The sequence below is a fragment of the Aythya marila genome, assembly GCF_965140915.1.
Source record: "Aythya marila genome assembly, chromosome: 18".
Classification (NCBI taxonomy): Eukaryota; Metazoa; Chordata; class Aves; order Anseriformes; family Anatidae; genus Aythya; species Aythya marila.
This window is the reverse complement of record NC_139059.1, coordinates 10,613,472-10,640,808: the sequence shown is the minus strand read 5'-3', so window position 1 is coordinate 10,640,808 and position 27,337 is coordinate 10,613,472. Positions and strand designations below refer to the sequence as shown.

The window sequence follows — 27,337 nt, the reverse complement described above, 5'->3', positions numbered from 1 at the left end:
CACCACGGCACCGAGTTGCTCTGCCTTCATCCATTCGGTGGTTTCCTTCCCACTGCTAGAGCTCCCATTTTTTGCTAAACCCCTCCTGGCTCGCCTTGCAGTGCCGCTGGTCTCTCCTGCTGCTGCTACATTCTTCTCTCCAGCACCAGACTTTGCCATATGAAAAAAGCACTCAGAGCACACAGGAGTATGTTTTGCAATACAAAACTTGTATTGTACAAACATCTATTACACAAACATAGTGATCTTGACACCAAATTGTGCCTCTCGTTTCTAGCGCCTGCAATAACCCCTCCTTATCAGCTGAACCTCCTCGCAAATCCCAAATTAGTTACAGGAGGTCCTGCCCGTGCCTTGCCTTGCCAACAGGAGTTTTTTAAAAAGCATTTAGGAAGTTTTAACAAATCACTGCCATGGCAGCATCAAAACTATCAACATAAACAAGCCTACTCTGTTTACAAAAGGGATGTGCTGTAAAATACTCCTTGCAGCGAGGCATCGTGCCGCAGAGCAGAGCTTCTCGGGCATGCTCAGCGCCACTGAAAAGAGCAGATCTCGGTTATACAGCCCAGCTCTTCCAAACAGTCACATGGACTATGAGAAACAAACAAAAAAAGACAAAACCAAGATCTCTGAAAGCTGCCGGGCACAGAGCAGCCCTACCAGGAGGAACGCTTAGGACCCTGAAGATGTTAAGGGTAAAGCCAGAGGAAGCGTGGGTAACAGAAGAGATGGAAGCAGAGAGAGGAGTCTCCTCTTAATTTTCTTTTTAAAAAACAAAACACTTTTTTTGCCCTCTTTGGAAAGGGAAGTTATGCAAGATGTTTTGATGCACGGTATCATTCTGACTTCTCATCCATGGGCCCACCAAAACAGCCCGGGGAAAAGGTCAGGCACTGCCCGGCGGCGCTACGCTCAGCAGCGATGACAAACCAGAAACATCCCACGCCGAGGACACGCTCATGGCTCTCCGAAGTCAACACATACCTCATTCACATTTTAAGACTCAGTTGCAAATTTTGATTCAGCTTCCACAGCACAAATAGCCACAAGAAAGCTACCCAAAAGCCCGGTTTGCCAACTCAGGATTATTCGATACGAAGGTCACTTCCCACAGCCCCGGCAAACTGCTCGAAACCCTTTAAGAGACAGAAGCACCAGGATACCTCTAGAGATTTTAGGACAGGAGACAGGTCAGACACCGGGAGCACAAAAATAAGTTGTGCTTCTGAGAGGAACAGGAAAACACAAAACATTCAGAAATGTTCTGGGCTGGTATGAACGGGGTGCAAGAGTTAATCCATTAGGGCAGAGTGACGCACCCACAATTCCTACGGCATTAAGGCAATTCTGACCTCTCTAGATTGGCTGCCAATATGATATAGGTCCAAAAGAAATTACCCTTTTCTGCTGCGACAGAACAATAAATTGGTTTCCCTGAATACAGTGGTTAAAGAATCCAAGTTCCTGACCTTGAATGTTTTACTAGTAGTATGCTGTGCTGTAGGGAACAATCAGGATGACATTTGCTGAAATGTGTGGGATTTATGATATAATAGGTTGCACACATGTGCCAAGAGAGAAAAAAACCTCTTAAATCCAACCAAATCAAGATTAATTAGCTATTAAAGCAGCTAAGAGAACACAGTGCAATACAGGTGGTACAACAAACCCTCTTACTTTCTGCATACAGTGACCAAAATTATTTCTGAGGTCACGCTGTACGGCCGTCTTCCACCACACTCGCACAGAGAAAAGCAAAAATCGCTGCTCCTCCGTCAACTTCTGCTCTTTGTAATTCCTGCAGGTTTGCACTTTCATAAACAAACGTTACGCAGTCCTTTTATAGGAAGTCCCACTAAGCCCACAGGAAAATCCTGTGCTGTCTGGCTTTGATCATCGAGACAGACCGAAAATTAACTCTGGTATTTTTACAGCGATCCTCATATTAAGGACGAGGACACGGTGCACACATTCGCCTCTCGGCCCTATCGGTCAGATTCACTTTAACTTTCTCCCCTTCCCCAAAACCCGGTGGCTTTTTGTTCCAGTGCTAATTGCAGCTGCAGGTGTTGGGAGCCCGGCAGATGCCCCGTGCCTTAAATGCTGGCCCCGAGGTCTGCGCCTCTCCAGCAGCACGCAGGCTGCAGGATCACAAAGCAAACACTGCTAACAACACGCCTGGAGAGAAATCGCAGAAGCCTAACTTTTTTTTTTCCCCTACCGCCCCAGGAATGTGAACAAGTTGTTAATACCCTGCAATCTGCTCGGTTTCCCTCTTAATCCTCATTTTAACCGAGCCTCTCCTTGCAGGAGATCATATCAACATGTCACCAGCAGTCACACAATGCAGCACCGAGCCAATGTTATTGTGAGCCCGAGGTGGCGCGGCTCGATGCCCAGCGGGAGAGCAATTTGTCCGGGGAACCCGCGAGTTCTCCTCTCGCAGGGCTCACCACTTCAAACGAGGCAGGCTCCCCGCGACAGCGAGCATCCTCGCCGAGGTAGGGCCGGCACAACGGCAGCGCCTCTCCTCCTGCCCAGGTCTGGCGGCGCTGAGCAGCCCCCGGCACACGGAGTAAGGCAGCACAGGGCTCTGCCCCCCACACCCCGCACCCTCGGGTGGGGACCTCGTTCCTCCCTCGGGTCCCTCCGCTGCCAGGCCGGCACGGCACAGCACGGTGAACTGCTCCTTAACTGTTAGCTCTGCCCTGCTTTGCTCGCTCGCCGCGTTCAGCAAACCTGGGCTCCCCACCAACCACACAGTTAAATTCGAGCACGTTTCCAGTCCCGACTGCAGCATTTCCCTAGGGCTCCACGCCCTTTGCTTTATTGTGCACAGCCCAGCAGCAGCATCCAAGAGCAACGACCAGCTCGCTGATGCATCTGGTGCGCAGCTCCGTGTGCCTTTTGTTATGTTTGTTACCCCGTCCCGGGAAATCTGAGGGTATTTACAGATACGTGGACACAATAAAACGCAGAGCAGGGTTGCTTTCTGGAGAGGAAGGGAAGGTGAGCAACTGATGCAGGACCGTTTGGGTACCAAATCCCTAAAACGTGAGCAAGAGAAAGTCCCACGCAGGCTTTTGGAAGCCTCCTTTAATACTTAACTCTTTTCATTCAGCGGCTTACAGGATATCTGAGCGATTTGTTAAAGACTCAACATCTTCCGCCACTTAACTGGAGAGTGGAAAAAGTGCCTAATCCAGCCCGGTAGGTAGCGAAGAAGTGCGCTGAGCAAAGTCAGGCTTGGTTTACACAGGAAAATAGCTGCTCAGCAAAAGCCTCCCACATGAACACACTTACCCCAGCTAAGAATATCGTCAGGCAGAATTAGCATGGAAAAGCTTTAAATTCACACCAGAACGTACTGCTGCAGAGGCTTTCCTGTTTAGGCAAATGTGAAAGGGATGCAGTTCAACCTGACGCCGCTCTATGACCTGCATCCTGAATATTTTGAAGAGGGTGAACTCTGAAACACTTTGCCACTGCTTTTCATTTCCCAAGATGACACAAAAAAGTGATGGAGAATTCCTCGTTGCTCGGTGCGACCGCTGAGCAGCCTGAAGGACGGCGGCCATACAGGGTACCTGCACACCGGGGTTACGGCGCTTTTACGCTCAGAATTGACAGACATATTAATTGGAGACAGCTGCAAGGAAAAATATCCTAACGACATGATTCATTAGTTTTCATAGATAATTACATCTGCTCATGGCCTCACAGTGAATCATTCATTTAGGGAATTTTTGGGGTATTAAATTTAAATGCAGTAATCAGATTTGTTAATCTGCGGGACAAGGCAAACCAAACAAAGTTTTACTCGGGGAATTGTTTATACTTTCAACATTGACATTAATTCAGCAGCAGGAAAAAATTAGCAGCATAATGTATGCTCGTGTAGGTTAAAAATTACTAATGGCAATCTCCTCTCCCCCCAGCGCTTGCAGTGAGACTGCACAGATTTCTTCAAGGCTGCCTGGGCTGCAAATTCTCTTCCTCGGAAGCATCTTCATGTGTTACACAATACAGCAGCCCTTTTTAAAGTATGTATATATATATAGAGAGAGAGAGATAATGAGAGTTAAAATAATTAATACCAATTAATACCCTTTTTTTTGCCATTTTATAACTCAAAATACAACTGTTTTCACTGTTACTGTACTACAAGTTAAATAGTTTTAAACGGGGTTTATCTGGCTGTGTTACTGTGAGGTAGCAGCACATCTCCAGGTAGAGACCCTAGGGAATCTCAGACCCAGTCCAGTTCCCTTCCTGTCAAGTCACAAACTCTCCAGTACACTGAGCTCTACCTTAAAAAACAGATAACTTTTTTGCCCATTTCTCCTCCTGGAAGCTACTCCAGAATTTCCTATCTCTCATTTAAAAAAAAAGTCTTTTGACCTTAGTACAGGCTAGAAGTCTATTCCCATTTTTTATTGAACCAGCATCGCTCTTCAGCTTCAATACTTCTTTTCTCTCCTTCAACGCTTGCTGCCAAAACACTAACAGAAAGCAAACCGTAACTCTTATCAATCCACACTTGGCCAGACTACACACCCAAAATGTCAGTCCCTCTCCTTGCCGTAAGATTTCCACTGCCCTCTGCAGCCTTCACTTCTTCCCTGTGCCTGTTTCTCTGGGTTCTCCTGGAACAAGAATCTGAAAAGCCTCTTATGGAAGAGCTGCTTTTTTTTTCTTTCCCCACAAAGCTGCATTCATGTCCATCGACTCCAAGGCACAGTGTATTCCGATCCAACCTGAAAGTTTCCATCGATGGAGTTCAAACCGTCACAGTTGCTGGCCGCGTGTGCGCGCACCCCGCTGAGCCTGGCGGCCGGTGCCTGCTCGTGGGGACCTCCGCTCCCCGTCATGTTCACGACACTCGGCCACATCCACCAGGAGCTCACCCGACTGGAGGTAGAGTCGGGGCTTCCTCCTGGCTCCCACAGTCGTTGTAGGAGCTGCACGATCCAGCCCACGAGGAGCTCAACTGCACCGAAGAAAACAGAAATGGTCAGGCGAGAGGTGGCTGGTGATCGCGTGTTGGATCAAAATCGCATGGGCTTGTAGCGAACTCAAGTCCGTAAAGCTTTTGGAGAAGAGCAGCTAAGCTTCACGAGCACTGTAATGGGGAAATAGCTCTTTTTTTGGTCAAGGAACAAGGTGAAAGGCAGAGCACCCTGCCCAAAGCCATGCGGTGAGTCCTTGGGCAAGCCAAGGATAAAAGGCACAAATTCCAGTGCAACCACAAGTATTTAATGGCAGCCCCCAACAGAGCTTTTCCTAGGTGTACAGGAGAGCACCTTTGATACCACAGCTTGGATTTCTCTAAATCCACATGCTACTGCTGAGAAACAGGAATTAACGTGCAACTCGATATCTCCTGCTTTGTGAGGCTGCACCTACGCAGTCATATTTTTCCTTGTTGAGGTTTGGGGGACAGGGGGCTGCTGCATGGAAGCTGGAACAAATTAATATTTCCCTGAGAATTATTTTTTTAAGAGCGAGAACCAGCAGAAGTTTAAAAGGTAAGCCAACATCTTCTATTTTCTTTTAGTTAAGCGTCTGACAACACACAGCATATTTTATCCAGGATCTAGGCCCGAACGCTGTACGACAATAAGCTTCTCTTCAGGCACACACTGTTACTGGAAAGCATCCCAGGCGCCGCAATAAAGCCCCAATTCTTGCAATACCTACAGGCTCACCGCCCATGTCACAGCCACGGCTTGGAGAAAGACCTTTCCCAAAGAACGGCATTTAAGGTCTGTGCTCACCTCTCCCGAAAACATCGTGTTCAGTTTTAGCGAGTGCAGCACAACTTGTTTGTGTAACTGGAGAAGTGTCAGGCCCTTTCTTGCAGTGATTTAAACTCCTCCAGCGTTAGAAGGAAAACAAAGAACAAAGATGCTAAAATATTAATCATCTGGCTCAGCATCCACGGGGAGTAGCTGGAGGAATGCGGCGCGCTGTGATCCGCTGGCCTCGCTTCCAGGTTAGCGCCTGTTCAGCGCGGGCAGGCTCCGTGTCCCCGTCCCCGTCCCTGTCCCATTCTTGCCGAGAGGACCTGGCATTCACCTCAGCAGCTCTGCCAGATGGCCCCGAGGGCCCCACAGACTCCAAAGGGTGCGGGCAGCTCTAAGGTTGGAAGGCAGAGGCGTGCGTGCATCGTGCTGGTAAAGGAAGCCTGAGAACACGGCAACCTGCACGCTGAAGGCCAGAGCTGCTGGCTACGGGCTGCAGTTACCAAGCACATAAACCCACAGGTCTTATGTTCTCTGGTTTTGGATATCATATACGTGCATTTTATTAATATCACCACTTCAACAAGTGCCAAGAAGGGCAGTCCTTTCCAGCAAAGGGGAAGAGAGCGGCTTCCCTCTCGCTTACTGGGGGCAGGCAGCTCCAGCAGGAAGACAACCGCAAGAAGCTCCTGCCTCTCCTCCTTTCAGCCCTGCACGTAACGGCAGCCACGAGCAGTGCTCCAGCCACTCACCCTGTTGCAGAGGCACCCAGAAGAAACCCCCAGGACAGCCAGAGGAGGACACAGACCAGGCAGCAGGGGCACTCCTCTGGGGAGCAGCAGCGCCCGGCGGTCACACAGCACGGGACTGGGCAGGACCACGAGCACCGCGTCGTGTGGCTGCTTCAGCCGCCGTGCTGTGCACTGATCCTCCTGGAAGTTCACCACCGTGGCCATTTTTATTGCTCCAGCTGCTTGGGTTGAGTTTTATAAACGGCATTACAACGGTCCCTGCTCTCCAGAGGCAGCACAGCCTCCAGGGGAGTTGGAAAGGAGAAGCAGGGCAGTGAGGGCACTGCGCAGAGCAAAGGGGCACGCTCTGCCCACAGGAACCTCGGCACAGGAGCAGAATGAGCAGTGCTCGGCCTCCCCCCAAAAGGGGCAGGGGGCTCCGTGCAGCTCCTGGCTCCAGCCGCTGCCCCTCGGCAGCCGCAGTGCACGGTCCAATTGAGAGGAGACGTGGATGCACAACACCAGTCCTTCCCTTATTTATTTTATTGCATTTTCTCATTGAAGAAGAATTCAATGACAGTCACAAGTCAACTTAGGGGAAAAAAATACCCAGAACTGCTTTCAGGAGCAGGAGAATCAAATTAAGAGTCACATTTCTGGAGGAGCCGAGCCGCAACTGGAGCGCTAGAGAGAGACACGAGTGCTACAGGAACACACAAGCTTCAGCTCAGTGCCTCGCAGAATGCACGCGAGGTGTGTCCAGTGCACGGGATGGTGGTGACAGAAAAACCCCCAGGAGGCAGGTGCCCTGCTCCCCGTACGAGACCCGAGGAGAGGGAAAGCTCTGCCGAGGAGCTGGATGCGCCCGACCTGCCGAGCCTCCTTCGCTGTGCAGCGCTGCAGTTAGGAGGGAACACGTTCATCTCCTCCTCCCCTCCAGACAGCACTTTTTTTTTTTTTAAACAGTTGGGCAATTGTTTTAAGGAGAAGTTTTAGGAGGGGAAAAAACACATTCCTCTGAAACAGCATCACTGCCAGACCCAGGACTGTGGGATCATCAAACCTGTAGCCACTTGCTGACCCCACACTTAAAAAGCACCTCGGGTAACATATGTGAGTTGTTTCGGGCGATAGTAAAAGCAAAAAGAAAATCAGTGGCTTCTTTTTACAAGGGATAAACTACACCTTTTGATTTCTAACTCTCTTCTTCAAGTGGTTTATTCTATGCCTCTCTCCCACGTGGAAAGGATGAAGAATTATCGGGGAGGGTAGTGGTTCAGGACAGTTTAAGTGTGCATGAAACGGCTGTTCACTTGCAGCGCTCCAGTTGTGCTCTAGCGAGATTGCCACAAAACCACGACACTGCTCATTTATTCAATAAAGTTTCATGAATTCCAGCTGGAGACTCCTTTTTTCTTCCCCCAGGGCCAAAGGGAAGCTTACTGATATTTTTCATGTTTAGGATGTGGGGAAAGACACACAGGGACAGTGAAACACATTAAACTGTTGGTTTTCTCTTCCCGCACTCCTCCCCCTTTCTTCCAGAAGAAGGGAGTCTTCCTATCCCAAAGCATATTAAAGCAGACTGCACATGAATAGCAACAGCTAGCACTGAACTCATTTATCTCTCTGAACCCCGTTCACCATATAAAAGTTACCCTGCACTCACAGCAGCGAGCACAAGCTCAGCTCCCAGCTCCTTTAGCTGGCGTTACAAAAGGTTTGGTTTGGTTGTAGAAGAGCGAGAGCATCCACAGCGCTGCGGGAAGCAAGGTGAGATGAGACTGACACGACCCGGCCATCACTGCAATCCCTGGGACAGCTTCAGGCTGCCTGTATTAGCAGCTGATCAGCTTCCAGCTGAAGCAGAAAGAGAAGACGCAGCATCTGACAGCCACTGCCAGCAAGTATCACCTCCCCAATTTACCTAAGCACTGCTGCACAAACCTAAGTTTGGAAATTTCACTGGTCACCACCAACACTTTGATCCTGAAATAGCAGAGGACCGGATGGGAACTTCAGCAGAGCAGTGATCAACACCATGAGTTGCCGAGTATGGCTGTGAGGACCACAGCTTTTCAGTGGCTGCATTTATTGTCATGTAACAACCACCAGCAAGAACTATCGGAAAGCTTCCCCCCTTCCAGAAATCAAACCTCTTGCTGAAGTTCACAGTGCCAGCCAGCTTATGAAATACTTTTATCCCACAACTGAAGGATGGCTTTTCTGCGGTGTTGGGTTCGGGTGACATCACCACATCCAGATGACTTCAGGCAGACGATCTCTGCTACATTTCATGCCCAGCTGCTCCGTTTAATCCCTGCTAAGACCGTTTTTCCCCTTCAAGCTTTTTTAAGCGTTGCACTGGGCAACTTCTTTAAAACACAGTCCTTATAAAGGCTCCTGGCAACTCTAAAATGAAAGTGTTTCCGAGGCTTCCTACTAACTTGAGAGGATAAATTGTTCAGCTGTCACAATTTAACCGCGTGGAAAACGTTAACGAGTTGGACGAGAAGCCAGGCCACAAAACTCCCGAAGTCCCACACCAATTCCCCTCGTCTTTATTCAAACAAGGTCTCCTGACACGCTCTTAGGGATAGGCCAAGTGTCACCGAGCCCTGCACAACAGCTGAGTTCTCCATCCCAGTAAGACGGCTAACAAGTACATACTAATTAATAGCTACTAATTAAGGTCCTATTAACCAAGTAGAGGATGTTAGTAATGTCCACCGGGACATGTACACAGAACAAGACACAGCTCCTGGGCAGTCTGTGCGTGAGGCTTCGCTTTCCCTTCCTGCTGCAGCTGCCGAGCCGTCAGGGTGGGTTCCCTCCTGCATTTCACCTCTGTACGCTGAGAAGCATTGGCCATCCGTCAGCTCAGGTACACATCGTTCCAAGGCACAAAGAGTTTTGTGATAAACACCCACCTTTACCAATATCTAACGTCAGGCAAAGTTCCACACATCCTGAATGATCTAAGACTGCCTGTTACCAAACACGCTGAAACAGCATGAGGTAGAACAAGTCCTCTCGCTTTAAAGCTTTCACATGCTCTCTTTAGAAGTCTTTTCCCCACTGTATTAACAATTTCCTCCATTATTCAGAAACACCTGAGAGCTTCCCTTTCAACAGCGGCTGACGAACAGTGATTACCTTCAGAACAAGAACGCAGAGCCAGACGCTCAGAGCAGCAGCCAGGTGTCCCCGACCTGGCGATCAGTGAGATCTCAACAAGTGCCGCTGAGAAACGCTGCTGAGGCTGGGCGATGACATATGTCCTCCTGCAAACACTGAATTAGCACAGGCATTTTGAGAACAGATCATTTGAGCTTCTAATGGACTGGCACATCACTTTTTTTTTTTTTTTTTTTTTACAAGGAAAACCTATTAGAAGGAGATGCCTCAGCCTTACAAATTTGATTTGAAATGCCACCCACAGTTGTACTGAGGCTACTCAACACAAAGCTGAGTTAGAAACAAATGAGAAATTTCTCTTATGCTTATAAAAAATAGTGAGATTTCTTTCAAATCAGCTCTGATCATTGTGCTTCTGATTTATGCTTGCTTCTGAGAGGCGCAACATTCCACCATTTATTGAAACCTCTCTTGAAATTCTTTCCCAATACGAATTCCAGTTTGGTACAGACCTAGTTAGCAGATTCCAGCTTTGTTTGCATTTCCAAGAGTTCCCTTATGCTAGGAAGTGATACAGAAACGCACCTCTTGTTCAACATCTAACTGCTTTTGGGGAGACAGACCACAAGGTATTCCATCCTGAACTCTGGCACGGGTCAGTGCAAAGCAGACTGAAGGCGCCAGTTTCCTTTCTGCAGCACCCAACCGAAAGGCAAGAGCTGTTCCAGGTGTTAAGGCACGGTGGAAGCAGTCCCTGACTTGGGCATCAGTCTCACCCATCTGCCTTCTGGTTTTGAATACAGCCTTCCACGTAAGGACGTGATGCAGCACGATAAAAACCGACCCCCAAGTTCTCCGAGGCTGCTGATGGTCCTGCCAAACAGCAGAGCTGTACCTGAGCTCATTTCCTGCGGGCCGTGCCCAAGAGGCCCACAGGCCGGGCAGGTTGGATGTGCTGTGCTAGGAGAAGTCCCAGCCGGCTGCTCTGAGCCTCCTGCCGAGGTTCACAACAAGCAGGAGAGCTCTGTGGCTCCTACCTGAGGTCACATCTACCTTAGAGACACCAGCCCACCTGGGTCCTTCACCTCTGTCACATCAGCAGAGTCGTGCTTTGAGGAGCAGACGCTGACAGAACCCCCTGCCATCACCCCGCCTGCTCTGCAGGGAAGCAGCACAGAGCTCGGGCTGGAAAACTAAAGATCAGGTTAAATCTGTAGTCTCTAGCTCCAGGGCAGTTCAATACCAAGTTTCAGTAAGTGGAGAACTGAACTGCAGGGGAGGGATCAGACAAGCCTCCAGAATGACCACACGCGGGAAGAACAGGGGGTTCCCAAAAGTCACTTATTAAAAGTCATCTCAGCCAATACAAAACCCAGAAGTGAAGAAAAACACTGATAGGAGAGGCTCTGCATCCTTTATGCCCCACGCCACTGACTATTAAACTCCCTGCTCGAGAGTTATGTACAGACCAGCCTGGGTGAAGGCGTAGCCCTTCAGCACAAGGGAGGAACACGCTGATTGTACACACAAACCTTCAGACCTTCCCTTACAAAAGTCCTGTGGTCTCCAACTATGAAAGTAATTTTCCTTTCATTGAAAACACACCACCCACATTACCCATAAGAAAAACTATTATACATGTAGTTTCTATTGTAATAAAGCATCAAATGGAGTTTTTTTTCCCCGCACGAAGTGAAGTCACAGCAGTTTAACTAGTGGAAAGAACTACGCTTAAGCTAGCTAGGCTCAAGTTTAAGCACCACCGTAATTACCTATGAATAGCAAAGCACCATAAAACAGTGGGAAAAACCCAACTGGCTAGCCCTGACCCCAGCTGCCACACAGATGCATCAGGACCAGCAAAGCACAAAACCCAGCCCAATTCCTCCCAAGCCCTTTGATCGTTAACACGTGGATGTGCACCGTGCCGCAGCCTGCTCCTTCCATCCACGGGTTTGTGCTCTGAGACAGCTCAGTCCCCATAATAACTTCCAAGCAAAAATACTTATTTATAATGGGAACTATTACATAAAAACTAGTCTATGTCATAAGCTCAACCAGAAGGAAGCTTTCCTCCCAGCTTATCTGATTTTCTATTCATTTAAAATATCATGTTTCGGAAGGCCACTTCAGAGTTCAATTCACACTGCTAATTTTCTTTGGCAAAGCCCCATGTTATCTACAAACATTGGTCGAGAACCCAATTACAGTAACGTGATACCCACACCCTGCTGCATAGCAACCGGATAACACGGGGACACGGAAAACGTCGATATTCCAAAATAACAGCAGGTAGCAGGGCTGCTACTGCTGCCACTGGCTGTGGGTCTGTGAGAGGCACGACTCGAAGGGAGAGCAGCAGTGTGGGGACCGGTGGCAGCGAGCAGGGAATTTGACAGGTCTCAGTTGGAGCGTCCTAAAGGGGATTTTGGAGGCCTGGCTCAGCTGAATCGTGACGGGGTTTTTCCTCAAACTAAGGAGCATGTCATCAGTGTGTGATGCGAGAGCAATGCTACAGCAGGGGTACCAGAACTCTCCAGTGTTAAAGCAGTCAGGGAAGTCTCAGCGTAAAATACAGCACTCCCAAGTTTCTCTCTGAAATCTCATTTTTTCCCACTATAATTTTCTCATGCACAAAAAAAAAAGATAAAAAGCCCCTGAGAACAACGAGTTTAAAAACCAACACAACCAAACCTTCTCTCCTACCCCAGACAAGACATTGCTCTGCTGTCCTTACAAAGGAGGACCAGGACACCAGGCACCTCTCCCAGGGCAGTCACCGCACATCACAGCCCGGGGCGCTTTCAGGCCGGCACCAGCACACGGACCTGGCTGGCTTCACAAGCAGCAGCTGGTCATCCCGTGTCACTGTTCTCCTGTTTGAACCTGGCACTGCAAGCACAAAGGTCAAAGTTATACAGAAAGAGTGTTCTGGGAGTTTATACCAAAGGTTATCTTATTTTTACACAGGGTCTGCCCCAAACAGACCAAACCCAACTTTCAGCAGTGCCTGGCAGTGCTTGCAGCCACGGTTCCTCCTGGTGTTTCTGCCAACACCGAAGCGAGATTTCAGCAGTGAGCTTCGGGCAAGCAACCGCAGGGAGCCTGGAGGCAGCCGTTGGGAACCCACGGCCAAACCCACCCCTTGGTCACGGATAAAGGTATCCCTTAAATTCCTCCCCCGAACTTGGAAAAAGTCCGCCAGGCGCAGATGTTTCAGACTAAAGACTCTGGACTCAAACCAGCATTTTTCAACAAAACTTGGTGTCATGAGAAAATTTCCAACAAAATTTTAAGATCAAACACTGGAGTTATTTCCAAACAATGCGATCTACGCAGCCAGAAAAGCCGTACTTGATAATGCCCCCACACTTTGATGCCAGCCGGTTCGCATTACGGTATCTGTTCTGAACCGTGTGATTTACTCCCTCATGCTAGAGCCTTCCTGACACAGCTCTCAGGAGAGTCCCGTCTGCTTCCATGCCCAAGGCCCCTGCTACTGGCACAGGAGAGGATTACCCTGGTCGTTGATGGATTCATTCTGGTCCCACTACAAAAGCAGAGCGCTGGGGGCTGTAAGCACATCACATCGCACCCGCGGGTCATCGGGGCAACGTTACAGGACCGGAGTCAGAGAGCAAGGCAAAATATTCTTAACACACAGCTCAAACAGCATAATGTTTAGAGCAAGGCTTATTTGTCTTGGACGCACAGGAACGAAACACATTTTAACGCATCAGGGATTCAAAAAAGGTTATGCTAATGTGACTTATTCCACCTAAAACTCCAGCTTGCAAGGAAGTTATATTATTTATAATAATAATTGCAGTACAATTATTTTATCTGCTTTTAAGTGATCATAGGATGCTCTAAGATATCAACTTCAGCATTTTAAAAGCATCCCATGCCATGTTTATGTCACATTCCCTTTAATTATGTTTGACTGAAGCGCAGTTTTGAGCGAGCAATTGTTCCCAGCGCTCATTTCTGCTTTCATCTAGCTGCACGGAACTGTGTTGTACCCATTCTACAAACACTTAGCCGCAGGGCTAATTTCAATTCTTGAGCACAGCCAAGTATTACCTGCCCTTTCCAGGCTGTATCTACCAGCAGATTTCACAAATTGAAGCAGTATTTAGACAAGCCAGAAAGCCCCACTTCCTATTCAAACGCTGCACAATAGAGATCCATTTGCGCACGAGGAGTTAGCAGAGCAACCAGCTTTATCCTGCTGTCTGTTTCTTGCCGTGGCCAGAGCACTACAAGATGTTTCATTTCATTTCATTTTCTGGTTCTGAGAGGTGCTGATTACCAAAGCGATTCCATATGTTACGTTATTTATTGCAGAACAGATCAGCACAGACCTGAGGCTGCCTGGCAGCTGACGAACACGGCCGGGGCTATCAGATCCCGGTGCGGCCACCACGGGCTGCGTGTTCAGCGGGCCCGGGACGGAGCAGCCCAAACCGTGGCTCTGGTGAGGACATCCCTGACGCCACCAAAGCCACCCCAGCTCCCTGCCTGCACGGCTCTGCCACCCCGCAGGCAGCACAACCCCACCAGGCTGCAGGGAGCATTGCCCCGTGCCCAGCCTCCTCCGGGGCTCTCCCCACCAACCCTATATCCCACCCCGCCAGCTCCCCTCAACTCCGCACTGAAGCTGATTCTCACACTGTATCTACCTGCTCCTAAAGAACAGGGTCTAACGCGGGAGTTGCTGAAACCCCTGCATACAAACACAGCCACCACGGCCCCTGCAGGATGAACTCTCTGGCACTGGGATGTTAAAACGCAGCATCCAGCAGCTCAAAATCACAATGCAGATCCTCCTCCTGGTGCCACACCTGCAAATGGTTTCTGTTGCCTACCGCCCTGAGCCCAGCTCCCCTGGGGACACCAAACTCGCCTGCTATCATGAGCTGCACTGAGCACCAGCTCAGTGTTGGCCGAGCCACCGCCAGCAGCCCCAGGCACAGCGAGCCACCACCAGCCAGCTCACCAGAGGGCTCCACAACAGCATCCAAAGACTAGCATGCTCTACTCAGCATCTGGGAGAACAGGAGAGGCAGCAAGGAGAGTTTCTTCATTCAGACACGAGGAGAAATGAGCTCGAGTCACATTTTGAGATAATGAGAAATACAGGAGAATCTGCAGGAGAGAATTCACCAACTGACTCAGCGGTGAGTAAATTAGGTTCAAAGCACTCTTTGGATTCCAGCAATACCTCACGATAACAACTCGGCCAGAAACATGGTTTTCTTATTCTCTCCTGTGTTGTAACCGTTCAGGTTTTGACCCTACAAGTTTTCTGGGAAATCTATTAAAAGCCTATTTAACATCCAGCAGCCCACTCACCAAAATCACCATGACGCAGGAGCATATGGTTCCTACCAAGCATGACTTTCTTCTAAGCCTGAATATTACCTTCTTCCCAATAATGCTTAGGCACGCAAGTTATCAAGTGACGCAGGACAGAGGAATCACCTACTGCTTCCCCATAAATCCTCAAAAAATCCTCTCAATAAGGGAAGACACAGAAGAAGTGCTGAAATTAGTCTTATAAAGTCTAAGCTCTCAAGCTGCATTTCATTGCCACAAATAGGATATAGCCTAAAAATACTGTTTTATTTTTAAATAAGTAGTGCTTAATGATTCAAGAGCAAAATATTGCCCAGAGACAGCGATGATATATCATCATCTGAAAATGCTGAAGCAGAACACGCCTCAGACACATCCTGTTCACATTGAACGCAAGCTTACAGAGAACAAGCTAGAAACAGCTTGGGACCCAGTCTCTAGCATGCAATTAAAACCTTCCCCAATTCAGCTAAAAAAAAAAAAAAAAAAGAAAAAAGATAGTACTCATGGAGAATGAGGCAGATAGATAATACCAGAGTACTATCTGTGAGGGTAAAATAAATAAAGTTCTAAAGAAACTTCCACAATAGTCTCCTAGGGCTGCTAGGACAGGCAGTTCTACAGGGAACAATTTATTTTCTGCCTTTCTTTTCTACAAGCAGAGGCTGGGGTATATAATTCCAGTTGCTCACAGACAGGTATGCAATTTACCAAAAAGGAGCTGTAATGGAGAACAGGCTGGGCTTGTGCCTTTCTGCTTCTTTACGATGCATGACAGACAGTCACCATAAGAAAGTAAGAAAGCAGGCTAGGAAAATAAATCCCCTCTCTAAGGTCTCAATTTGTGATTTTGAACAGGGAAAAGCTAAATTAACATGGAAAAAGTCATCAGAGTGTTAAAATATCTACAATTACAGTTAGGTTTTGTTTTCTTTTTAAACAGCTTAAATCAAAAGCCTGAAGAAGCAGATGGGGGAAAACCTCTCTTTTGCTAACAGTTGAGGCTTATATCCCTATTACAGCTTTCCATAAGCCCTGCTACAAAACTAACGACAAGACTTAACGATCAAGACATTTAAGATCATAATTCTTATCACGAAATCCTGCAAGGCTTAAAAAAAAGAGTTAGAAACTAATTTTTCCTCAGCAGTAATTTCCCCAGCATTTCGGATCACCATGAAGACAGATGAAGGAAGACAGCTTCCCCCCCACACAGCGGTATGGGTGAGGTAGGGATTGACTAACTGTGGAAAAATCCACATAATTGAGAAGACAAATGTTGAACAGTTATTTTATGGCTTGAACTATTCAAGGAAAAACGCTCTCCGTGCCAAGAGGCCAGACAGGCTCATTGTGTATGTGTGTTAGTATGTAGGAGCCCAGTCAAATTTCAGAAGTGTAACGCTTTCATCCTCATCCAGGTTGTGCCTTGCTGGTTTATCTGTTTCTGTAAGCACTGCATAAAGCTAGAAAAAAACACCAAAAGAAAAAGTATCATCTCCCATTATTATGTGTACACAGAGCATAACAAAAATACACACACAGGCTCAGTAGCGTGACCCGCTATTAAGGCCATTTGTTGCTTCCCATGAGAAGGCCTATTTTCAGTTGCTCAAAATGATGAAAAATTTTTACGACTCGGGCTCGAGATTCCCAACTTGGATGTCTGCTTCCAGATGAATTTTAAAAAAAATATATATTACAGTTTTAGCCAAAACTTCTCAGCCATTTCGGAACAATGCTGTTTTCTCCACATTCAGACTCTCCAGTGGCCTCAGGAGCCGCAGTACCCCAATGCCTTCCCATTAGCACAAGTTAGAGGGAGGCGGAACAGGACCCAGAAGGGGAACCAGTTGAGCAAGAGCGCTGGAATACTGAAGGGTGGTTTCAAAAGCGAGGATGAGACATTCAGAAGGGGAGATTAAAGACCGGCTCAATAAAGCAGGAGAACAAGTCTGAAGGAAGCCAAGCTGCAGCAAAAAGAGGCGGGAAAGGAAAAGCTGGAGGAGGTCACAGCAGACAGTGAGAAGTTGTCTGGTCCATCTCCTGCTCTAACTCGGCTCAAGCAACGCCACTGTGAGGCACAAACATGTCCTCGAAGACATTGCGCAACCTCCAGACGCCGACCGCCTCGCTGCTGGTGGCGGGCTCCCCTGCTCCATGGGCCCGGCGCTCCAAGCGGCCTGCAGGAACCTCACGCTCCCGTCCCAGCCCTCACCTCTTGAAGCGGAGCCACCCCAGCAGCCCATCTTCTCCTGCGGGTCACACCTCAGTGTTTAAGTCATGCTTTTGCCTGCCCTTGGCGCCATCCCCACCTGGTCCACATCACCTTGAAGAGTGTGGGACAAGCTGCACGCTGCCCCTTCTCAGCGCCAAGGCGATCAGGACCACGTATCGTCCAGGCAGCAGTGGTTTGCACAGGGCCCTTTCCACAGTATTACACTACTCAGCCACGTTCAGGGTGTGACCCCATACACTACACTCCCCAAGTTCTTCCCCTAAGGACTAGTTGCTCATTTTGAATCAGATTAATCCTCACAGAAGCGTCACCCTTTACAGGTAGCCTGACTGAATTTCACTCTAATTCGTCAAGATCATTTGGAGGAATTCTAGCACTACTCCCAGTGCAGCTGCAGTCTTTCCCATTCTTGTATTACATGGGAGCTGAATAAGCACGCTACATACTTCATCATCTGCGTCCTTTAGGAAAGAGCTGAACAGAACCAGCAAGACCTATGCAGCCCAACTCAACACAGCCTTCTAATCCAATTATGAATCACCAGTCCTAAATCTCTGAGTATAATTATCCAATCAACTTCACATCTATTGAAGATGACTCATTTGAACCCTCACTGCCATGGACGACTTACAAGAATGTCTTAAGAATGGTTTTGATTCTGTCTCATAAGTCAAACTGACGTCTACTTCTTTTCCCCTACTCATAACACTCTTCCATAGAATGAATTCAAGCCTATTTGACACACCTGATTCTTAAAAGCGAGAGCCACTGCAGATCTCTCCTCCCATCAATACTTACAAATGGCCGTTTGTCACACCAGAGCGCCCAGCAGTGTTTGGCTGCTGGAAACCCACCTTACCAGAGCCTTAAAGGGAACACAAAGCCGCTTACGCCTCATTCTTAACGCTGCTGTCAGCAACTGTCTGGGAAGCCCACTGGCAAGACAGCTCACACCTCCCATGCTGCTCCGCATCATCCAACACCGGTAAAATTACCCCGTCAGCCTCCGCTGCAGAGGGCCCTGCGTAGGTGTTCTCATCTGGCTGCTGACCCACGTTTGGAGACAGATCCACACTGCACTTTTAAGGTTTTGCCAGTTTTCTGTTTAAGAATGGCAGGGAATTTTACATCTACACAAACACAGGAAACACTGAAGCAGCGAAGTCACGTACATAAAAGGTTAGGAAATAAAATAATGCTGTTTTGCATAGATCCTTTTTTCATCTTGAAAAAATTGCACATTGCCTTCAGCAGGCAGCACAGACAGGGCTTAATTCTTTGGCAGATACTGAGTATTTTGTTTTGTCCTCCTCATCCAGCACGAGGCTGCATCTCTTATGGGCTGCACACCGCTCAAACTCTGCTCTGGAGAGTTAAAATCTTCCTTGTAGGCCCTCCAACGACCCTCTTGACAGGAAAAATGAGTGTATTTTGATTTTGACAGCTTCCTTGGGATATGAAACACCACCAGTCCCAACTCAGAAGGAAACAAGAAAATTAATAGTTAAGGTGTATTTTGGGTGTCCAGTAAATAAGGTTTTGAACCTCTCACAAAGCTGCACATACAAAGCAAACGTCCCCTGTCCTTCCGATCAGTACTTCGTATTGCCCTGTACTTCATCAAACCCAGGGCACAATCCTCACTGATTTCTGGGAAGCACCAGTGTCAAAACCTCTGCAGACCCTACACCGTTAGGTCAGATACCCAGGAGGAAATCACTTTCAAGAAAGCTTGGTTAGGAGGGGTTAACCAGCATCACTCAGAGCTCCCAGCAGAAGCAGAGATGGTTTTATGTGCTAAGGCAGTGTTCTGCTGCTGTTGCCATAAAAACCTTTTACAACTGTTACCTTAATCACTAAACATTTCCCCACACCTGGAAGAAGTGGAGCAGAGACTTGACAAATAGTTTTCATCACTACATAAATTCAGTTCAACCCAGAAGAGATCGAGTCGTATGCACAAAGTGAGACAGGACCTGCAGAAAAAAATGTGATTGTTTTAAGCCTAGAAATACACACGAGGAGAGTGTCATCTAACCTCAATTTTCGCATTCCCTAACTTCTGAGTGTTCATATTGAGACTGAGTATTCCCCTATTTAGATCACTGATGACAAAAGGCAACGTTTAACATGCGTGTTAATTTTTCCCCTAAGAAGGGTTAACTCCAACTAAACAGCATGCAATAAAGACAGAACATTTCCCAATAAAACTGAAGTCATTTCTATTCTATACAATAAGCACAGGAAGCAAAATAAAAATCTATCTGGATTGTATGAGGTCAGTCAAGCTAGGGATGGTTATTTAAAATCTGAATATTAAAAACACATGCTTCTCTTCAGAGGCTTTTAAAGAACCTGAACCTGCTGGCGCTCAGCATTTCTCAAGGAATGCTGAACACCTTCAAAACCACACCAGAAGACTCGAGCCACCTCGCATGGGAGGTCAAAGGGTGTAGGATTGTACTCTATCTGATGAAAACTGTTTAGACAAGATGAACATTTTCAAAAATTTTAAATTTAATCTTTAATCATTTCTTATTTACAAAGTAATCCTAACAATGAGGTAATATATCCACTGCTCTATCGGTTTTAGCCTCATAACTCGCACATACTCCATATACAATACTAATTAGTTTGTATTATATCAAAATGTTCTTAATAAACAGAAACGCGAAACTACTTCAGGGTTCCTTTTTCATTTTGATTATGCAATCACCATGTAAAAGAATTTCTAGGAGGAGCATTTCACAAATACCAAGCAGGCTCTCTGCACCACAAGCAATGGACTTGTGATTGAAGACTGCCCTAGGAGGTACAAATCGGATCCCTGATGTCAGATCCCTGATGTAGAAGTTGTTTTCAACAAGCCACTGCATCACCAAGAACACTTTCACTCCTTTTCTTTGATTTCACAATACTTCTGTACGTGTACATGGAGCAACCGCCAGAACAGGGCTTGAGTGGCGTCAACAGATTGTGCTTGGACAGCACCGTGTCAGCTTCACAGGGACAGCTGAGCCGAGTACACCTCAGGCTTGCACGCTGCCCGCTAAGACACAGCAACCTGTCTGCAAAGCTATTAAAAAAACAAAAACAAAAAAAGACAGCTAATGCTTTTTGGTTGGTTTTAGAAATTTGACTGGTGAGAAATTAAAAATCTTACATAACTGAGTAATCTAAACACCACTATGACAGCTCACTTACTTCAGATCCATTTTGGTTAAGAACATCCTGAATATTCACTCTGTGTACAGCATTCCCTTGACCAGCAAAAGGACATAACAGTCGTCTTTTTTTTGCAGCTCATCCATTTATGAACACATTTATGCTCTGACAAGTTTTAAAGGGGCAGGAAGCAAAAGAATCCCATTTGAATACCAAATGGGGAGTAATATGGTAAAAATGCCAAACACTACAAATTTTGCAAGCTACCTGTATTTACCGTTCATCATTAAGGGTTGTATATTCTCATGCAAGCATGCCACAATGAGAAAACAACATCTCTATAAGGGTAAAACAAACAGCATTTAGAATTTCTGAAAGCATTCTTCCAAAATTATTGCACTAGATTAGATTGCCTCATCAACAGGGCCAGAGGACATTTGCACTATTTTCTTGCCCTTTTTTTTTTTTTTTCATGTAACAGATGAAAGGAATACAGAAAGTTTTCTGGGGCCAAAATCGGAATTAACGATGGGAAAATTCTTTTGCTAATCCCCCATCTCTCCCACTGCTAGCAGACTCCCGAGGCTGGAAAAAAAACAATGTCTCCTGGTACCCTGCTTCTACTTTGCTCATCAGTGCAAAATACTACGCTCAGGAGGTTTGAAAAGGACCCTCAGCTTAGCGCAGAGCCATAAAATCTCAAGGACAGAGCTATAATGAAAATCTGAGTAAAGAATGACATGAGACTCCAATTAAAACTTGGAAGCATCGCAGTGAAATCAAAGGGTAGGATTCATTTGCTCAGGGCAGATGTCTGCAAAGCAACCACCTCCGTCCAAGCCCAGGCTCACTTATGATCAGTGGGGAAAAACCAGGCTTTTCCAGGGCACGGCTGCTCCGTCCTGAGCTGGGCGCATAAGGCAGGCTGGAGGCATCACATCAGAGGAATCCCTCTAGGTGCCTGGCGGCTGGGATGGCAGCTCAGCCACCGGCTTTAAGGTGGGCTCAGGGGAAGCTGTGTCCCCCAGCCTGCCCGAGGATAGGGATCAAATCTTCTGCAGAACCCAAACTTCCCCGGATGGCAGCAGCTGCCCCACGAGGCTCATTTCCAGGATGCCTTGAGATGCCCCCTTACAAACCTCGAGCATTACTCCTTGTCATGCCTGTCAGCCCACCAGTGAAGTAAAAATAGATACTGCCAAGTAACAACCCTTCTAAGAGCGAGGTTTAATCATTTTTCAGTCATTTAACAAACACAAAAGAATTTACACGTACCAGCTCTACTCAAGAAGTAAACTTTGCATAATTAATCTGGATGCCTCCACTACTTTCTGCGGCTGGAGAATCTGCAAATGCACAGCTACACCAACAGGCACTCACGGGAAAATGCCTCCGGCTAGCCTGAAGAACTGGGAAGTGCAAATAGCTCAGCGAACAGAGAGCTTGAACTGCTAGGGAAGGAAAAAAGCACATTGTCTGGAAAATAATTACACTTATCCAGTGCTCTGAACTGTGTTGCGTTAACTATCAGACATCATCAGCTACTTCTGAATTAAGTTGTATTTTATCACAAGCTCTAGCTCCAAAGCCAGAATGAGCTAAAGGCACCTAATTAGCTGCAGAAGGTGGGAATGTCCAAAGCAGGTTAGCCATGTGGAAGTCGAGCTTCCCACAGAAGCACAGTTTGATGGAAAATTTGACTCAAATAAAAAGAAATATTGATGCAGCACTTAATGAAGATGAACTTCCCCTGCCTTGCCACAATACAGACGATGCCATTATCACTCAGCACGAGGAAGGAAAGAGATTCCGAGCAAGGGGAAATTACAGGGCAGTTATGCTCATCAACCTGACAGTGTAATAGTGACACAATATTGGCAAAGTGCCTGAGAAAAGTCTGCGGACAATTAAGCACAGGGCATAAAATAAGATGCGTAAAGGGAAAGTAGACGTTGGAAAATATTGCTAGGGATTTCAGCTTTTCCAGCGTGCCAGAGGCATGAAACACCCTACCATATCCCCCATATCCACAAAAACAAAGAATTGCACCAAGTCAGAGAAAACATGAAAGTTCAACTTGCTTGGTAGTAGAGAAGCCAAGCACTCAGTGCTCTGACCCTCCCTCTGCAGAAGTCAGTCTGCTTCCCTACGTTTTCAGGTGCCAAAGACCTGTAAACAAGGCACTCTACGTGACTGGTAGGCAGGCTTTATTCTTATGATTGTGGGGCAGTGAGCAGCACAGGCAACTCCCCATTTTCCCTGCCCTCAGAACCTAGCCTGCAGTCAGCAGCAGGCAATCCTCACCACTTTTTACCCCCAGCACTTGGGAAAGCTTTTCTTTTGAGAAAGAGTTGCTTGTAGGTCCCAAAAGAGCTCATACGAAAACAAAGAATTTTACTCTAGGCTTTGTAAATAACTGCAAGACAAGCAAGTCAAACAAAACTGGCATTATTTGCACTATTTGTGAAAAGGAGGGTTAAATACATTCCCAATTTCAGAGACGTTTCAAGGCTTCATTGCTAGAAAAAGCCTGGTACGGTCACGCAGAAATGCAATGGTACAATGCACATAACCTTCCGAGTCCCAGAACATAAGGATCTGGGGAACCTCCCCCAACCCCCAAGAGAGGGAAATGGGACACAGATTATATATTTTCCTGATGAGAAACCAAGGTTTCACAAAGAATTAGTAAACACACTCATGCTTCCCACCTGTTTTCTATTTAGAGAAAAAAAAAAACAATTAATGTGACTTTTTAAACAACAGTTAATAGAAGAAACTTATGAAACTGAGATTTCTAATTGAAAATGTCTTTACTCAGATGAGGCAGAGGATCAAAATATGACAAGAGCACTAAGCATAGTTTCTCCCAGCTGTGCAAACCATTTCTTAACAATCTTAAGATTAACAATGACATATTCTAGACATTTCTCATCCCTCCTGGATTTAGCCAGAACATGTATACAAGGCAAACACGAGAAAGCCGCAGCCTCACTTCACTCAGTTGGAACGGAGCTCCCAGGCAGCACTTTCTGTTACGTGATTGTTAATTCGGGAACCCCCTCGCTACGAGCAGGCATGCCGAGAAATACAAGGGAAAAACACAGGTCCAGGGAGAAGCTGATTTAAGCGTATCATTTATTAGCAAGTAAAAGGACATTTACCTTCTCAGTGGTTAAGCACAACACAACCCAAAGATAAACCATATGGCTCAAGTCTTTGTGCAAGGGAGAAGACTGGCAGGGCTCCAAGGCTCTAATTGAACTATTACCATATTGTAAGAAATGAAAAAGTCAGAAAGACTAGAGGAGCTGCTCTCCTAGGGACAGTTGATGTCAGGCAAACAATTAAGTGAATAACAAAGCACATTTAACAGGAGAGCAATTCCACCATTTGGGTACTGGCTCTGTTTAAAGAAGATAGGTACTATTCTATTTCAATATTGCCCTTAACTTGATCCTACTTTCAGTTCATGAAGTCTTCAAAAGCCAAATTATTTGTAGCAAACAATGTAATGCTTCTCCTTTAATTGCTGGCACAAGATTTTTCCATTCAGCTAATAACTAAAGACACAGAGCAAGGATGTTCAAATGAAACTCAAACAAATAAAAGATTGCCATTTAAAAAAAAAAAAAAAGTCATTAGAATAGAATCACTGAAAAATGCAGAAGATCCAAGTATAAAATGAATTTTGTACTATGTAAAAACGATCTCCAATCTTTTTTTTCCCAAAGACGGTTTTCATAAAAATATACCAAGTGTTACAAACTTTATGCACAAGTAAGGCAAAATAAATAGTTCATGAATGCATAGAATCTGCAGGATTCGTTGTTACAGAAACCTTTACAGTATTGTCTTGTTACTTTGTGGGTGAAAAAGCATGCAACTGTGTGAAGACTAAAAGAAATGAAATGGTCTTACATAAAAATAAGTCTCTGTGGCTCTTGTTCTTACCATTCTGTTCATCCAGCTCATTCCCAATTTCCTGTCCCATTTGCTTTTGCCGGGATATGATTGAAGAAAGAGCGTCAAGTCCAGCATCTTGCTCTGCATCAGAAATTACATGAAATTATGTGGAAAAAAAAATCAGTAAGCCAGGCAATGTACCACAAAAGATGCAGAAGTGAAGAAAGATCTACTCTGTGTTTTAAGAGTTAAAAGGTATTAAGAAAAAGACATCAACACAACATGAAAATGAACCCTTATGGCAACAACACTCTAAAATAATGTGAATGATGGGTAATTAATTTGTCTGCTCTGGCTGGGACATTTAGCTGAGGGTCCCAAAAAATCCAAGAATTCGACATCCAGCTGTTACTCAATCATAAATGTAGGAGATTTTCTGGCACACACATACAGATCCCTGATTAGCCTTTTTAAATTTTCCAAGAAACTTTTAACATGAATAAAAGACAAACAGGTGATGCAAGCAGCAAAGAATTCAAATAGATTTTTAAAGCTGCAAGAGGATACAGAGCGCATGGAAAAGAGCCTGAGACAGAGGGGACAACGGGGGCAGCTGAAGTTTGAGGTGTTCCCATCAGCTCTGCAGGCACTCCTCTAAGAAGCCCCACGTTATCTCTGCTCTTGCAGTTGGGTGGTGCTGCACAGCCCTTTACCAGCACCTTAACCATGACATGCAGCTCTCCGTGCCCAGCAAAGTCACGAAGCAAAACAAGGAGAGGTGCTGCAGGCAGGACTGTTAGCGGTCTGACAGAGTGAAAAGCAGCGATGCTGCACAGAGCGAGACTGCGTGAGAGGGCAGCTGGCTGCAGCCAGAGAGCCTAAAGCCATACAGGATGATCAGAACCCATTTGTTTCCCTTAACAAGCTGAAAGCCTTGTCACCAATGCCTTTTTTTAGCCTCCCCAAAGGGATATCTGGGATGTAATCAAAACTGGAGCTTGAGGTTTCTCCTGGGGCATCCAAATAGAGTTTGTGCCATTCTCCTGAACCGTAGCTCTAACCTTTGCTCACACGCAGACTCGAGCGGGCCTTATCTGGAGACTGATTTCACTTGATCATTTCCAATACTTTAATTACACAGGAATTACCTCATTACCCACCTGGGATCCTCAGGCAGAAGCTTTCCAACACTGCTAAAGTTAAGGAATCTATTCCTTATGAATGCTGAGGGCCAAAATCTTTTTAGGTCAGTTAATTCTTACCTAATTCCAATTCTACGATATATCGAACACATACCTCGCTTGAAGCACAGCAGCAATACCACTACAGCCAGTGCAATTAATGAGATCTCCACTGCAAACTTAAACCATAACTACGGGCAAAATCACATTAGTCTTGTGAAAATCTCACCTGCCTAGGGTTAAATCAAGCTATACTCAGGAATTACTCGCTCAACTTCACCAAAATGCAGACAAAAGACAATCATTGAATTACTTACATCTGACTGTAAAGAAACCTTACAAGTTCATGTGCTCAGAAACACAATTAACTGTTTCAGTGGTTTATGTGCTCCCCTGTCACAGCACAGATTACTCACTTCAATCCAAATGGAGACAGTTTTGAAAAGCTGCTTTGAGAAGATGTTTCCAGTTAAGAACACTGCAAGCACAATACGGCTCCTGCTAACACAGGAGACAGCCACCTGGAAGTACCATGTTTGACAGCTCCAGATAATAAAACTTCAGTGCTGGTTATTGCATGGATTTTCTAACAAGGGCTCTCACAGAGTCTTAGTGATGCTCATAACGTACAAAAGGACTCTTTTACCTTCTATGATCCTCCGCTGCTGCTGCCTGATATCGTGAAAGCCAAGCCCTCTGGTTTCCTCAGGTTCTTCCAAGAGCCACGGGTTGGTCACGCCTCGTTTGATCCCTCCAGTCATTAGGCTAGATCTGAAAATAATTTCATTAAATAATTCTCAAGTTTTAAACAAAATCCACACACTCCAATTCATGCATGCAAGACTGGCTGGCAGAGATGGAACTGCAAGTATCTGTCACGCTCCACACCGTTCTCTGCAATCATAGAAGAAATTAGCCAGAAAGAATCCACTTATCTCCAACAACAAATGCATTCTGCAAGCTCCGTAACACTGCCTGAAAGCAATAAAGCAAGAAGAGAATTAATTTTGCACCAAACAATTAAACTACATGGTGAGATGCATACCATACATTCTATAATCTATTCACATTAAGTACACTGCTTGCACGTAGAACATGTAGCATTCATAACTGTTACAAAGAAAAAAAAAGAGTTACTGGAAATCAACACATTCTTCATGTATTTGCTCTGCAATCGAGCCACAAACTTCTAAAAACAGCGAGGTACAGCCTGAAAGTTTCCAACAGTACAAGGATCGGTATGCTAATGCAGACACAAAGCAGAGAGCTTTTCCCTGCACTGCTGGTTTGCCATGAACATGAAGACAGGCACACACACACTTAACGTGAAAAAGTAATCGATGCACAGGTTTTCTTTTAAAGCACTCATGACTTGAGGGTGACACTTCCCCGGTTACAACAGAAAACAAGTTCTTCATGCCCACAGCACCTACATTCTGTAGTGGAGTGAAATGCCATTTAAGTATTTTTCTCTATACCAGATCTCTGGTTTCCTCCTTTCAGCTTCTCATTTGTTTCTGCTACAAGATAAATGTTTTATGATTGCCTGAGAGACATTTGGACCCAAAACCGCAAATCTGATTTGGGGTAAGAGTCATTGACGAGACTGGATCCTCAACAGCAGCATGGAAACAGGATTAATCTCTGCTTTGCTTTTTTAATTTCTGCATTTTATTCTCAGTTTTATCTTTACCCTCTTCTTTCCCAAATCATTCTCAAAAACAAAGCAAGAGCAGGCAGCATTTTTAGTACCTCTCAAGCAATTCTCCCAAAATCTCAAAGATGTGTTTTATTACACTGAGACCTATTTATTTTATTTTTAATTAAGTCCAGGTCCCTTCTCCACAGCATGGACTGAAGCGCTATATGGTA

General features: G+C 46.1%; 1 protein-coding gene across 1 annotated transcript in view; it reads right to left on the bottom strand.

Moving 5' to 3' along the window:
- Positions 1-27,337, bottom strand: part of STX8 (syntaxin 8) — a 96,441-nt gene that overhangs the window by 57,220 nt on the left and 11,884 nt on the right. The window contains exons 5-6 of the mRNA XM_082775184.1: positions 26,112-26,236; positions 24,333-24,425 (exon numbers count right to left, since the gene is read on the bottom strand). Coding sequence (XP_082631310.1) covers positions 24,333-24,425; positions 26,112-26,236 — 218 coding nt within the window. The remainder of the gene's footprint in view (positions 1-24,332; positions 24,426-26,111; positions 26,237-27,337) is intronic.